This window comes from Hippocampus comes, unplaced genomic scaffold (assembly GCF_001891065.2).
Source record: "Hippocampus comes isolate QL1 unplaced genomic scaffold, H_comes_QL1_v1.1 scaffold7, whole genome shotgun sequence".
NCBI classification, from domain to species: domain Eukaryota; kingdom Metazoa; phylum Chordata; class Actinopteri; order Syngnathiformes; family Syngnathidae; genus Hippocampus; species Hippocampus comes.
The window spans coordinates 6,582,288-6,595,663 of record NW_017842060.1 but is presented as its reverse complement, the minus strand read 5'-3'; the positions used below and the strand labels follow the sequence as shown (position 1 = coordinate 6,595,663).

The 13,376-nt window shown below is 42.5% G+C and overlaps 1 protein-coding gene across 1 annotated transcript; it reads right to left on the bottom strand.

Annotated features, from left to right (window-relative positions):
• On the bottom strand, nt 1–10,904 carry gucy1a1 (guanylate cyclase 1 soluble subunit alpha 1). The gene is made up of 8 exons (XM_019862665.1): nt 10,430–10,904; nt 10,236–10,294; nt 8,333–8,412; nt 6,162–6,874; nt 3,435–3,920; nt 1,253–1,396; nt 775–929; nt 1–573 (listed from the first exon to the last, which is right to left on the bottom strand). The coding sequence occupies exons 1-8, from the start codon at nt 10,682–10,684 to the stop codon at nt 435–437; spliced, it is 2,031 nt and encodes a 676-aa protein (XP_019718224.1). The 5' UTR covers nt 10,685–10,904; the 3' UTR covers nt 1–434.
• Between the last annotated feature and the right edge of the window lie 2,472 nt (nt 10,905–13,376).

Genomic DNA, 13,376 nt, shown 5'->3' with positions numbered 1-13,376 from the left:
CCGACACACCTTAAAGGCCGGTCCCTGAAAATATTGTCTGACATTATACCGGTCCGTGGGTCGAAAAAGGTTGGGGACCGCTGATGTAAGTCGTGTATGTGCATACTTAGCTGAAAGCTGTTTGCTGAACTCTATTTTTATATTGAAAATGCTGTTGAAGTGTTTGGGGAATAAGACTTTGTGATATGGTTGTGTTATTAGTAAGGCAATCATAATCACTTTGAGGGGAGCGTCAATTATTTGCGGAAATTAGCCATCCCCAGTCGGCTTCGTCGTCCCTATCCATCGTGAATGGCAGGGGTCCATTGTAATTTGAAATGACCGCAAGCGAAACAAACACTTAGCGACATCAATATCCGAACAACTCTAATATAGAAACACTGATATGAGTGTTTGTAAGGAAACAACAGGAGCCTCGCTGCAGCAGCTGGACTTCATTTCCGAGTCAGTTGTGAAGTTTTGAAGGAAGCCTCTAAAAAGTAACAAATACCAGGAATGTCCTCTGGGAAGTTGGCCGGAAGCTCCTGCCTGCTCCTGGGAATGAAAACAAACTCTGGACGCTCCTTCAGCAATCTGGGATGAAGAGTACACAAATACAACATGAATCAATGTAGCAACTGACTACTAACTGGACACTCGAGGAAACACAGCGCTGCTCTTGACTTTCTGTTTCCTGTCTAATAAATGCATTATTTTCCTCTGGTAACCTTGGAAAAGGATGATGGTGTGCAGCATGAAATGTGACATTGTCGGAAAGACGAGCGAAGATGTCACCTGTGCGTCGTTGGGCTGATGTTGATTTTTCGAGGTTGGCTGCACGACTCAAACTTGTTGGCCAGGGTGACATTATTTCCAAAAAGGCAGTAACGTGGCATCTTGACTCCGACTACACCTGCCAGTACTGATCCAGTGTGCAGGCCGATACGCATCTGCAAAACAATTCCATATTTTCCATAAGTCTGTTCGCTTTTTTCCATTCCACTTTTCAACCATCTTCTCAATTAAAATATAAAGAGGTCCAGTGCAGGAATCAAAGAAATTGAATGCAAGCCGAGGCTCGAAACATCATAATGTCTGTCATGTATTTTAATTTGAAGTCCCTTCAAAATGAAGACACTGTATCTTTAGCTTCTAAATTTCAAACTGCTTATGATTTTTTTGGTTCTGCGCTCGACTGAGTGCCATTGTAGTTTTCATGTTTCCAAATGGGAGTGACTATTTCCTGGTCATGCTACGAAATCTGCTTCCTCACCTGTATTGGTTCTCCGGTTGGAGTCTTGACTTCGTCAGAAAGCTCCATCATCTTTAAGGCCATCAGTGCAATCTGGACCGCATGAGTGTCACTCTCCTTATGTAGGCCACCAGCTACACAATATGCATCCCCAATGGTCTCCACCTGGACACAGCACAGTACAACACCATGTCTTCTTAAACTATAACTAGGGTTCAGTGCATACATTTCCCCCCCCCCCCACCCCCAAAACACAATCGACGCCTCTCTTCTCCATCCTCCTCGTTAACACCTACTAACCTTATGTCTTCCCTCACGACATCTATCAACCTTCTTCCTCTCGCTCTCTCTCTTGGCAGCTCCATCCAATTCATCAGTAATTTCACCCCTCTCATTTACGCACATATTCTGTTTTACTCCCTCTTATTTTCGTTCCTCTCCTTTCCGTCGCATGCCTCCATCTTTCGCATTGTCTCTCCAGCCTGATTTGACTGCAGATCACAATGTCATCTGCGAACATCATGGTCCATGGAGATTCCGGCCAAACATCATCTGTCAGCCCAAGCATCACTTTTGCAAAAAGGAAGGGGGCCCAGAACGGATCCCTAAGGCAGCCACCTCCAACTTAAAGACCTTTGTCACACCTAGAGCGCAGCTAGCCACTGTTCTGCTGCTCTTGTACATGTCATATACTATTCGTACATACTTCTCTGCCACGCTGCACAAATTCAAACAGTACCACTGTAGCTCTCTGGCTTTTTTTACTACCCAAGCTTATGCGCTACGATGTTTCCAGGTTCAATGAAGTCTCTTCTTGTGGGGGTGGGGGGCTTTTTCAGGGGTCGGCTCCAGACTCTGGAACACTCTGCACCTCTCCACATTCGAACAGCCTCCACAGTGGAGTCCTTGAAGTCTCATCTTAAGACCCACTTTTATTCTCTGTCTTTCAGCATTGTGTCAGTTGTGTGGTCCTCTGTTGTTGTTGTTGTTGTTGTTGTTTTTCATGATTTACGTGATGGTTGTGGTATCACAACCAGATATTCTGTGCAGAACTTTGGATCCAATTCCAGTTTTAAAAAAATGTTCTCTCTGTGAATAAAGTGGATTGAAACACGGGTTGTGCTTTATGAAAACAAAACAAAATAATTTGTAAAATAATGTATTTCATTCTCATGTATTCCCATTAAAAATCCCTGGAATTTGATGACACATACTCCTATACGGTTACGTTGCAGTCTTTTGCTCGCCCGCATCAATGTAAATGTCACAGATGTATTGAAAATATTCATTAAATACAAAAGAAATGAGAAACAAAATGACGAGTGAAGTCAAGTGGAAGGCAGTCTGTCTTCCATCCTTTAGCGCAAGACAAGAGTACTGAAAGCCAGCAGCCGTAAAATTTCAATTCCACTTCATCCTTTGCCATCTTAAAGTCGTCGTCTTCTTTCATGTTACCAAGAGAGCACTCAACAACTATGTGACACAGACAAAGTGGAACTATTTTTAGACATACACGTGGAGTGGAACAAGGTCCTGCAGGAGCTTCCTCGCATCTTTACGATGCATTTGTCAAACTTGCAGCTTTATCTCTGTTGAGGCTTCGCCGACATGTTGTTTATAACATCCAGCCTTTGGCAGGCCTCGCCGATGCCTGATACACACACTCCGCGTCATCTGCCGGTATTTGATGCAAATCACTCCGGCTCGTAAATCTGACGCTGCTATCTGCTTCATTTATGAATATACTGTCAAAACTAAAAGGGAATGGTGCTTTTTAATTTGGACCTTGTTAAATATAGATGGGTGTTGCACCTGCCGAGATACAGATGCTTGACTTGAGAGACGACGATGCCGTACAAATATGAGTTAAGATATTAATGTAAAAGGAAGTTACCGTAGTAAATTAAGCCTTATTTCTGCCAACCACTTTTTTTGTGTTTCCATTGTTAAGTCCCGGTAAGTGAAAATAAATGTCTTCTGAATCACACGCCCCAAAGAGAAGAGTGTTGTTAACACCCTCGTCAAATTGGAATGCTTAAAAAAAAAAATTGTTGGGTTTGAGCGTCAGGATATGAATTGTGGCCGACAACAGCTCTATTTCTGTTTGTTTGTATGCTAAAAGCGCATCGGTGACCGCATCTCTGAAGCTGATTTGTGCTTCAAAACAGCCAGTTAACTGAAACATGAAGGCACACCAACCTACCTTGTAAACATCAAGCTCCCCACAGTGGTGGTCGAACCTGGTGTACAGCTCGTTGAGCATGGTGATCACTTGCATCGGCGTGCAGAGCGAGCAAACAGCGGTGAAGCCCACCAGGTCAGAAAATAGCAAGGTGACCCGCTCAAAATTCTTGGCTTGAACCGTCTGGCCCTGCCACAGTTGCTGAGCTACCGTGCCGGGGAAGATGGAGAAAAGGAGGTCCACGGTCTTCTTTTTTTCTTCCTCAAGTGCCTGGTGGGCCTGCTCCAGTGCAGCTTTGGCCTTGCCGAGACGTTTCTTCAGACCATCCTGTGCTTTAGCCTGCTCGCCGACAAGGACCACGTCACGCAGCGCGTTATGAATGGGGATGTCGGACAAGTAGAGGCCGCGGCCCGTTAGCTCCTCCAGCTTATCCACACATGGCGAGCCCAGGAAAAGGATCACGTTGGACTCGGAAACGTAGATCATTTGGCCCTTGAGGTCCATGAGCTGAAAAGACAAATTAGTCACATTTTAGAGATCCATGGGTGCGGCAATCCATTCTTGTGCCGCTAATTGTGTTTTAGGCTAACTTAGTTGAAAAACAGTGAGAGGTCAACAGTTAATTGAAAAATGACCAATGCCATTTTACCAGCAGTGGCCCTAGATGGAAGTCTTGCAGGTATTTTGGGGGGTTGTTGTTTCAACTGTCTTTTACTAAAGTTTACTTAAAAAAAGATTGGTTTCCCTGTGTCCTTTGGACAGCATCATGCACAAATCAATAAACTTTCTCAGGACGTAAAGAATGACTAAGAACACAACTTTTGGCAGCTCGACAGCGTGCAACTGCGTCAGCCATGCCAGAGTAGAATATTTATTTATATTGCAGCGGAATGCTATTTCTAAACATGACAAATGCCATCCAACCAAAGTCCACTTTGTCTTTCACTGCACTATTCTGCTCCAGATTGGACTTTCCAATTTCTCATATTGGGAGTCTGGATTAATAACGTTAGTTTTTAAGCAGTTACATTGCGAAGCGATAATGTGTTGGTTTTAATGGATCACTGAAATTATTCTTCAATATTTGGAAAACTGTCATTTGTATAAATAAGTACACAGCATCACTGAGCAGTTTCAAGAAATGTTTATCCTGACAGCCTCCAAACATTTTGAACGTGTTTGTCACTGAGGCATAGCAATAGCGCTAGCACTTTTTCACCCATCCCTTTTGGACAGGACTGACACACATGGGACATTAAAATGTCTCTAATGCGCATTTAGATGAGTCCATTTGCGGCAATGACCACGGCAGTGCCTGGAACAGCAGCGATTGCCTTCGGGATAACGTACTGCAGCTGAGTCTCCGGTGGTAAACTTCACACTTTGGTGGCACTGATTTACCTCTTATACCATGCTTTGTCGTAAGCCGGCAAATTTGCAGGTTGACTTGAGCTCCTCATTTTATATCAGTTCTCTTCACACAAGATAGCAAGCTTAAAAAAACCCAGCTACATTTTTAGCTATTATTGCTAGCTATGGCAGCACTGGGCTGACCGTAAAGATGGCTCTCATTGTGAAACTGGCTTGCAAACTCATCTGTGCCCCACAGACTCCTCTGACGGCAATTTTTGACAAGCAAGTAGTCATCAAAAAGCCCAAAGCCATTCTGAGCTATGAAAGGCATCGTCTTCTTGATTTGGGAGACTTCCATCAGCAGGATTAGAGCCCCCATGTAGGGCAAATAGGAGCAGAGACTTCTTTGTCCCCAGAGGAATAAAAGCGCTAAATTTGCACAATGCTACAAATAGCTAAACTATCATCAGTGCATTTTCTTGTGTGTCTTTGTTTTTATGTGTCAAGTGTTTGTCTTGTTTCGACAATACAGTCACTCTTTCCCTAAAAAGTCATGACTATGTTATATGAACTGTTTCCGAAATGAAGTTGTAATGGATTCACGCCTAACTTTCTAAGTCCCTTTACACAATCTCTGGATGCATCATAAAATGCAACATGAACATGAAGAACTTCTCATTGCAGCTTTGTCAAGGGTTACCTTGAGATTAAAGGCCGTAATCTAGAAACTCAATTTAATAGGAGAAAAACGTCTCTTCTGACTGATACCCAATGCACCCTCTACACATGACTGGTTGCTTATGTCGGATGGATGACATCCGCTTGCCAAAAATCGAGTAGGTGCATGGAAAAGGCACTGCCTGGTGGGTGGTCTCCATCACAATGTGTCTGCTTTCGCAGCCACCGTGAATACATGGGGAGATGTTGCAACCAAAAGAGCATCCTGCCGTTCTGCCGTGGCTGCCGTGACGTATAAGGCCGTAGGAGTTTAAGTGTCACTGAATGCATGGAAATATTAAAGCGGGTTTGGTTTTTATCGCTATTCACAGAAAGACTCGGCCCCTAACCCCTCGTGAAAAGTGATTACCGGTACTCTACGATGACTTCACTAAATGCCTCTCCTGCTACTGTGAGCATATTCAAACAAATGGGTATCAGTGTTTACTCAGAGACTTCTCACTTCTTGTCATGGCGACCAGTTGCACCCGTCCATAAATAGCTCCTGGCCGACTGAGCCTTTGATGGAAAAAAAAAAAAAGCCTCTGACATTTGCCTGTGATCTCGGTTGGTGGTAGAATGTTGATCTCCACCTTAGGCCGAGTGGTGCCGCTAATAAGCTCGACCGAAACCAAACGAGAGACACCTCAGTGGTGCAGTTCTGGTCCTGAAAAGTACCTTTACTATGTTGTCAGCTCCGGGCACCCCATGCTTGATCCGAAGGACAAACTGGGTGTTGAGCATGGTCAGGATGCCTTGAAAGGTGCATTTGATCTGAGGGCACACGATGGAGAAGTGTTCTTGGAAAGTGGAAGCCCGCCTGAGGCCGTCCTTCCTGCTCAGTCTCTTCCTGAGCCCGTGTCCGATTTGCACCAGAACCAAGTCCTGGTCCAGAATAAGATGGAAGGGGAAGATAGTGGAAAACAGAGCGGTAGGAAGGGTCCCAGCTGAGGTCGCCCGCAGTGGACTGGGGCTCAGGTTCTTATCCCCCTTGACAATCACAGTGTATAGAAGACTGTGCTGGGGGTTGGATTGAAGGATGCTGTCTTTGGCGCCGGGGGGGTCCATCAGCACATCTACGGTGGTGTGATAGAGCAGGCGGGCCGCTGCCTTGATGACCCCAGGGAAGAAGAGCTCGGTGGTGGGGCGGGGGTTGAAGAAGTAGACAGTAAGCAGACCCGGATCTTTGTCTAAGCACAGCACGGATGCTTCGTTTAAACAATGCCCTCCTTCTGCTCGGGGCGCGCTGCTCTGCTTCAGGAGAACGTTGAAGCTGTTGAGGAAGTCATGAAGCGCGCCCCCCACCACCCGCAAAATGTGGCCGTCCTCCTCGTAGCACATGTGGAAGAGCTCCTCGCCAAGAGACACTCTCAAGGCTTCGATCGGGATACCTGTGGGATACAATACAATACACTGACTCACCAAAGGGGGTACACACCTCACATTTTTCTCAATATTTCCTTGATTCTAAGTCCTAATTGCCCCACGGGGATAAATAAAGTTTTCTGAATCTGAATCTGAATCTTTTCATGGGACAAAACTTTGCTACAGTGTAGTCAGTGTACAGCTTGTCGAATAAGAGTACACATTTTCTGTCCCAATAAGATAACTCAACATAGAGCCTTTCATGTCCGAAACCACAGTCTTGCATCTCTTGGCAAAAAAATCTTTCTGAGGATCTGATAAAAATGTGTTGCCCTACATGATGATGGCAAAAAGAAGACTACCAACACCTTGTGATCCATCCTAAACTGATAATGAAGGAGCAGAAGGTCTCTAACATAGCTCTGCGATGTCATAGATAAGAGTGGGAATTGCCGAAGCTCAAGTGAACGCCATGTCCAAGAGTGTTCAGGCAATAAAATAATGGCGACCACGCGAAATGTTGACATTTTAGAGACAATTTGGACATTTTCATTAAGGGGGTGTCACTCACATTTGTTGTCAGGGGTTCAAACTCATAGCAAGTTATAGCTGTGTGGAATTAATTTGAAGAAACAGTAAATTTACTCTGTCATACAAGCAGGCTAGTGATGTTTACATTGCAGTGTCATGTTCTTCAGTGTTGCCCCACGAAAAAAATTAAATATTTACAATAATATTAGGAGCGTACTCACTTATGTGAGTGACCGACATTACTGTGCAAACATCTTTGTTATTTTAACAAACTTTTGTCATTTTGACATATCCATCCATCCATTTTTTTAATAGCACTTGTCCATATTGGGATTGCGGAGCTGGAGCCAGCTGGATACTCCTTTTACATAGCGCCCCTCGTGTTCAGATTGGGACACTACAATTATACATTTGCCAGGGCCTGAATTCAGAGCTAGCTGACAAACTTGTTTTCCTCTGAAACGGTTCATTCATTGGCACTTTTACCGACATTATTTTTTGGGGATTATCAATATCCATTCATTGGCACTTTTACCGACATTATTTTTTGGGGATTATCAATATCATACTGGGATTTAAAAAATGACCGGATTTTTGCAATATTAAGATAAGATAAGATAAGATAAGATAACCTTTATTTGTCCCACACTGGGGAAATTTGCAGTTAGTTAGTATATTAGACAAATATACCCAAATCATACATAGTATTCAATTGGATTGTGACTGCTCACCTGCTTCAACCAGGAAACAGTGCCGCAACTAGCAAGCACATAGACAAACAATACCACTTTTTTCTGAATGTCGTTGACATTCCAGTTATGTCATTACTAGCATTGCTAAAACTACAAAACAGCATCAGCCAAAAGTTTGAGTTCGCATTCCTCTTGCAATTAAATAGATGTGCCCTAACATTGACTGGTAATGTGTGTTATTGGTGTCCAATTCGAGGTTACCTGTTTGAGTTGAGTGAGTGTGCATCATCTCCATTAAATGCTCTGGTTCTTCTCTACAGTCTCTGCAACAAACTACAACGCTGCAAACACAAAGTTAAGGTTACAACGAGTGTTCGATATTTCAGTATTTAATCATCAAATGATAAAAATTGTGACACAGTATAAGAATGATACAGAGCATGAGAACATGGTTGACAAATGAATATGAAAAAATTTTGGAAACAAGGTCATTCCCCTCGAAGTACCAAAAATTTTTGAAATAGCAAGGTCAGCATTGTTGTCAAATGATTAAACTTGAGCTTTGATGAATACTAAGTGGTGTTACTATTGATTCGTACAAACTCTATTGTCTGCATGATGGATCAAAATGCAAAAGATGCAAAGTGCAAAACTAAAACAAGACATGTCAAGTGAGCATAAAAATCTTTTTCAGAGGTAAAAATTAACAACTGAATAAATATGTTTGCATAAGTGTGCACACCTTCTTATAACTGTGACTGTGTTCAGAATAAAACATGCAACTCAAATGTGAGTCAGCACACACCTGCCAAATACATTTCAGATGCTCTAGTAGGCTGTCCAGAAAAATGTCTTTACTTCCATCAGACAATAAAAAACATAACAAAATCTACCAAACGGATGTGGTAAAATGTGTAATGATCCAATGAAACAAAAGTAGAATTTTTTTGGGCCATGGTTATTTCCATAAAGTGTGTGCAAAAACCCAACACTGCTCATCACCAAGAGAACACCTCTTCTACAGTGAAGCATGGTGATGGATGCATTATGGTTTGGGACTCTTTTTCTTTAACTGGAACTGGAACCTAAGACAAGGCGAGGTTAATTATGAACAGTGTGAAAGACATTCAGGCTTCTATTAAGACGGCAAAAAAGATTAAAACAAAAAGAAATTGGAAAAAAAATCTATTGCATCATATTAATAGTGGGAAAAATTTGAAATGATTTATCCTGGCCTATTTTTTTTACCACAAAAAAACTGGCATTTGAACAGGGGGTTAGACTTTTCATATCCACTGTATTTATACACACTACATCGTACATGTACATCAATGAAATCCAGCACAAAAACTTGAAACAAATCATTGCCTTATTTATCTATATCCGAGAGTCAAAATATTGGGAACAGCTATCAATATGTTACAGTTCTACAACAACAATAATGAATATACTGTACTGTATACTTCAAACCTATTTTGAAAGCCATTGCTTTCTGTAGTCATAAAAAGCAGGATTACAGATGATTTGACAGTGAACTGGAAAAACTTGGCAGATCACAAAATAGACTTACTTCCTGTTTTCACTGCTTTCAACTCTACACAGTGTTAAACTGGAGCGTGTTGCCATTTTGTGCACACACAAAAATGACGATAGCATTTGATTAAGATGTGGTAGGCTGATGTAATTTTCCTCTTTTTTCTAAAAAAAAAAACCCCAAAAAATATATGTATGTAGTTTTACCACATTTTATTTATATGCAAACTGTTGAAAAATTATGATAAAAATTATCTGCGAATTAGTGGGACCACGAACCCACAACATGCTATGGATGGGAGTTTACTTCCTAGTTTTTGAATTTAAGAATGTGGCCCTTTTTTTTCACATATCAGCTTTCTTGGTGTTAGCTCACGATGTTGGGCCATCAGTGTTATATGATTGATCCTGTTGGTTTGGATATTTATGTTTGTGATTGTCTCGTTAATTCTACTAATAGTTCAGAAGATGGATGATTAATGATAAAATGTATCATCATTATCATCATCATCATCATCATTACTGTATGCCTCTTGGTGGATTTTATAAAAAAGTGAACCTGCCCTGACATTCCCCAATCTGTTCTGAGGAGCTCTCACCGAGAGGAAAAGTACCAAATATAAAATATTACCTTTCCGTTTCCTTGCTTTGCCTCATCATTCTTTGGAGGGCAACGTGCAGCCTCTGAAACTGTAAAGTTAAAGAGGCGTCTTTAATTGGGAAGGTGGGGGTGGCGGGGGGCAGATAAAATAGAACATTCCTAAAATGGCAGCCAATTTGTATTTCTTTGAAAGCTCCTTATATTTAGCGCCCGCTCACACCCACCTGGGGACACGCCAGTTTGCGAATGCTCTCTCCGAGGGTATGTAGGTTGACTTTGGCTCTGCTGCTCTTCTGTGCGGGTTCGTGCGCACTTCTCCTGCCGTGTGCGACCGAGCTCTCCCCGGCATCTCCACGCTGCTCCTCCTCCTCCCTCTTCTCCTCTTTCTGCTGCTGCTGCTGCTGCTGCTGCTGCTGGTCACTTTTGGAGAAAGGACACTCTCCGGATATCTTCAGCTCCTTCAACCTGGCGCAGAACATCTTCACCGGTGCTGCGATGTCCTCACCACACAGGCGCTGAGCTCATTGTGCATGCAGACAGACGCGCCAGAATGCCGTCTTCTGGTGCGCGCATTTTATTTTGGTCTTTACGTCCTGTCCTCACTCAATCCTCAACCACCTCCTCCAAGGGGTGATGCGATGTTCTCCTGGACTCTGCTTCTTTGGACTGATGGTGGTACAGAACGATCAGCACCCATAAAAAAAACAAAAACAAAAAAAACAAAACCAAAAAAAAAAAAAAGCCAATGAGCAGCAGAAGGAGGGGGAGGAAGAGGAGGAGGAGGAGGAGGGGGATGTTGGAGGGGTAGGCAGAGAGCTGCAGGCCAATCCATGCTCAAGCAGGGCTGGTGGAGCTGAGCGACCTATCAGCAAGGAGACGTTATTTCCAGACGACTTCTTGCATGCAATAGACTTCCCCCCCTCACTTAATATGCAATTGGCTGTAGCATGGTAGTGTAGTGGTTAGCACGTCTGCCTCACAGTTCTGATGTCTTGTTTTGAAATTCCAGCTCTGGCCTAGATGTGTGCTGTGGAGTTGACATGTCCTCCGGGCTTCCTTCCACATTCCAAAAACATGCTTCTTCCACACACAAAATGCTGGGTTGTTTTCCTACCCCACTCGTTGGTTGGATTTTGAGCAAATTGGGTTATTTTCACCCAAGGTTGGGTTCATTATTTTAACACGGCAGACTGGCTTGAGAACTGGGTTTGGGCAGGCTGAAAGAGTTGAAGCTGCGCACCATTTTGAACATTTTGGGGTCAGTTTAAAGAATGCTCTCAAAAACTACTGGGTCAAAAATAACTCTATTTTGGTGACAAATATGACCGACCCATTACATGGGTCAGTTTGACCCAACTTGACAATTTGTTTTATACAAAACAACTCAAGGTTTGGGGAAATTGACCCATTTAGCAGATCGGCCCATTTTTTTGACCAAAATTGGGTTCAACTCCCAGTTAGGGCGGACAACAGAAAATGATAGTGGTCAAATGCCAGTATTTTTGTTGATATATAGTGAGTGGATTATAAATGTTTTGAAGAAGCTGTGAAAAATTGACAATCATGACAAAAGACACTTAACATTTTTTTTGTTGTTGTTCTTAGCGCATCCGCAAGTGTAATGTGATATAAATTGACTGAAGGAGGCTGTTATGTTAAGCTTCAGACTAAGAATGGTGCCAGTACAGAACACATTAAACTTGCCAGACAAAGCATGCCGCAACAATATTACCCCCTAAGCAATTTAATGAACGACAACTGAAAGAGGCTGCAATAAAGGCCTGGAAAAGTATTCCAAATGAAGAATGCAAAAGTTTGGAGAAGTCGATGGGTCACAAGTTTTCTGCACTTACTGCAAGTGAGGGTTATGCCACCACATATTACTCTAAATGGTATTTACTTTACGTTAAGTTAATTGAATAATGTCGGTTCTAATACTTTTGCAATACTCAAATAAAAGTTGCATTTCTGAACTTTTGTCTCATGTTCATCTTTCGATCTGAAACCCAAATGTCTTTGGGAGACAGCAAAAACAAAATTAGTGACCTTGCCATTTTGGAGGGGACTGTACATTTCATGACCATGTATCAGGAATTCTCGATCTGAAAAATAACGCACCCGGTTTTCATGATGTGTACATCTAGATGTCACCACACTCAAACAAAAGATAGACACGATGCTTATACTGGATGTGCATGGACGCCTGGCGTTTCGAGCACAAAGCGCGTGCCATATGCTGTATATTCAGTCAGTGCACAGATCCTGTTTATGAAACTCAGGAAAAGATAGCAACGGCACTGTTGCAAATCATGGCCGCCGGCATGGTGAGATTTCACCGGGGATAAACAGCACTAGATTCCAGCTTGAGCTGCATGAGGTCAACGTCAAGCAAAACGGGTTCCAAATAGATTGCGGCATTCATATGGGGCGCTCCACGAGATGTGTTTACAGTAAATGCTCATCGTTTTCAGCTGAGACTTATGAACTGTTATGAAGCAAATGTCGGAAAAGAACATACCATATTTCCTGAAATGGTGGCCTCCACAAGAATGGATTATGTCCATTGGAAGAAATAAGTACCATACTTGAAATAGATCCTTCTTTTTTTTCTGTTTTTTTATTCCTCAGGATAAAAATATAATTTTTGTTACCGACACCGCCATGTGACAGTTTGGGTTTTTTCATTTTAGCTAGCTTGTATTTCATTTTGATCATAATTATTCAAAAAAATAATAATTTTGCTGTGATGCTGAATTTCAAGCTCGCATTTGTACCACACATCACAGCGCTGCTACACACTTTCTCCAACGCTGTGTCCACTCAATCTGCCTGGTCTTGCATGCATGGCTGCTGTGCTGCTGCCCGAGGCAAACAAGCAAAGCACGAAGAAACACTTTTGCTCTTCTCTGTTACAGTGAAAATCGTACGAGCTTTGGTTTCCCACTAGAAACAGACTATCAATGAAATCTTGTAAATGTCAATGCAATCAAGGAAATGTCAATGTATGTTGTCCCAAGTTGCATTGGATGGGTGACATGGGCATTGATGCTGGAATAATTAGATATTGTATGCCTCACTCCATCCTATAGATGCTGACCTACCAGTAGAGACGCACATTTATAGATGTACAGCCTCCACACTGTTGAATTTGAATATATACACTCTATGACA

What these genes read in the sequence shown, in the direction of transcription:
- gucy1a1 (XM_019862665.1), bottom strand. Translation starts at nt 10,684, where the DNA reads ATGTTCTGCGCCAGGTTGAAGGAGCTGAAGATATCCGGAGAGTGTCCT. An exon ending in GCAAACTGGCGTGTCCCCAG is followed by an intron (nt 10,295 to 10,429) that starts GTGGGTGTGAGC and finishes TTAACTTTACAG; the next exon opens with TTTCAGAGGCTGCACGTTGC. An exon ending in CACTCACTCAACTCAAACAG is followed by an intron (nt 6,875 to 8,332) that starts GTAACCTCGAAT and finishes TGTATCCCACAG; the next exon opens with GTATCCCGATCGAAGCCTTG.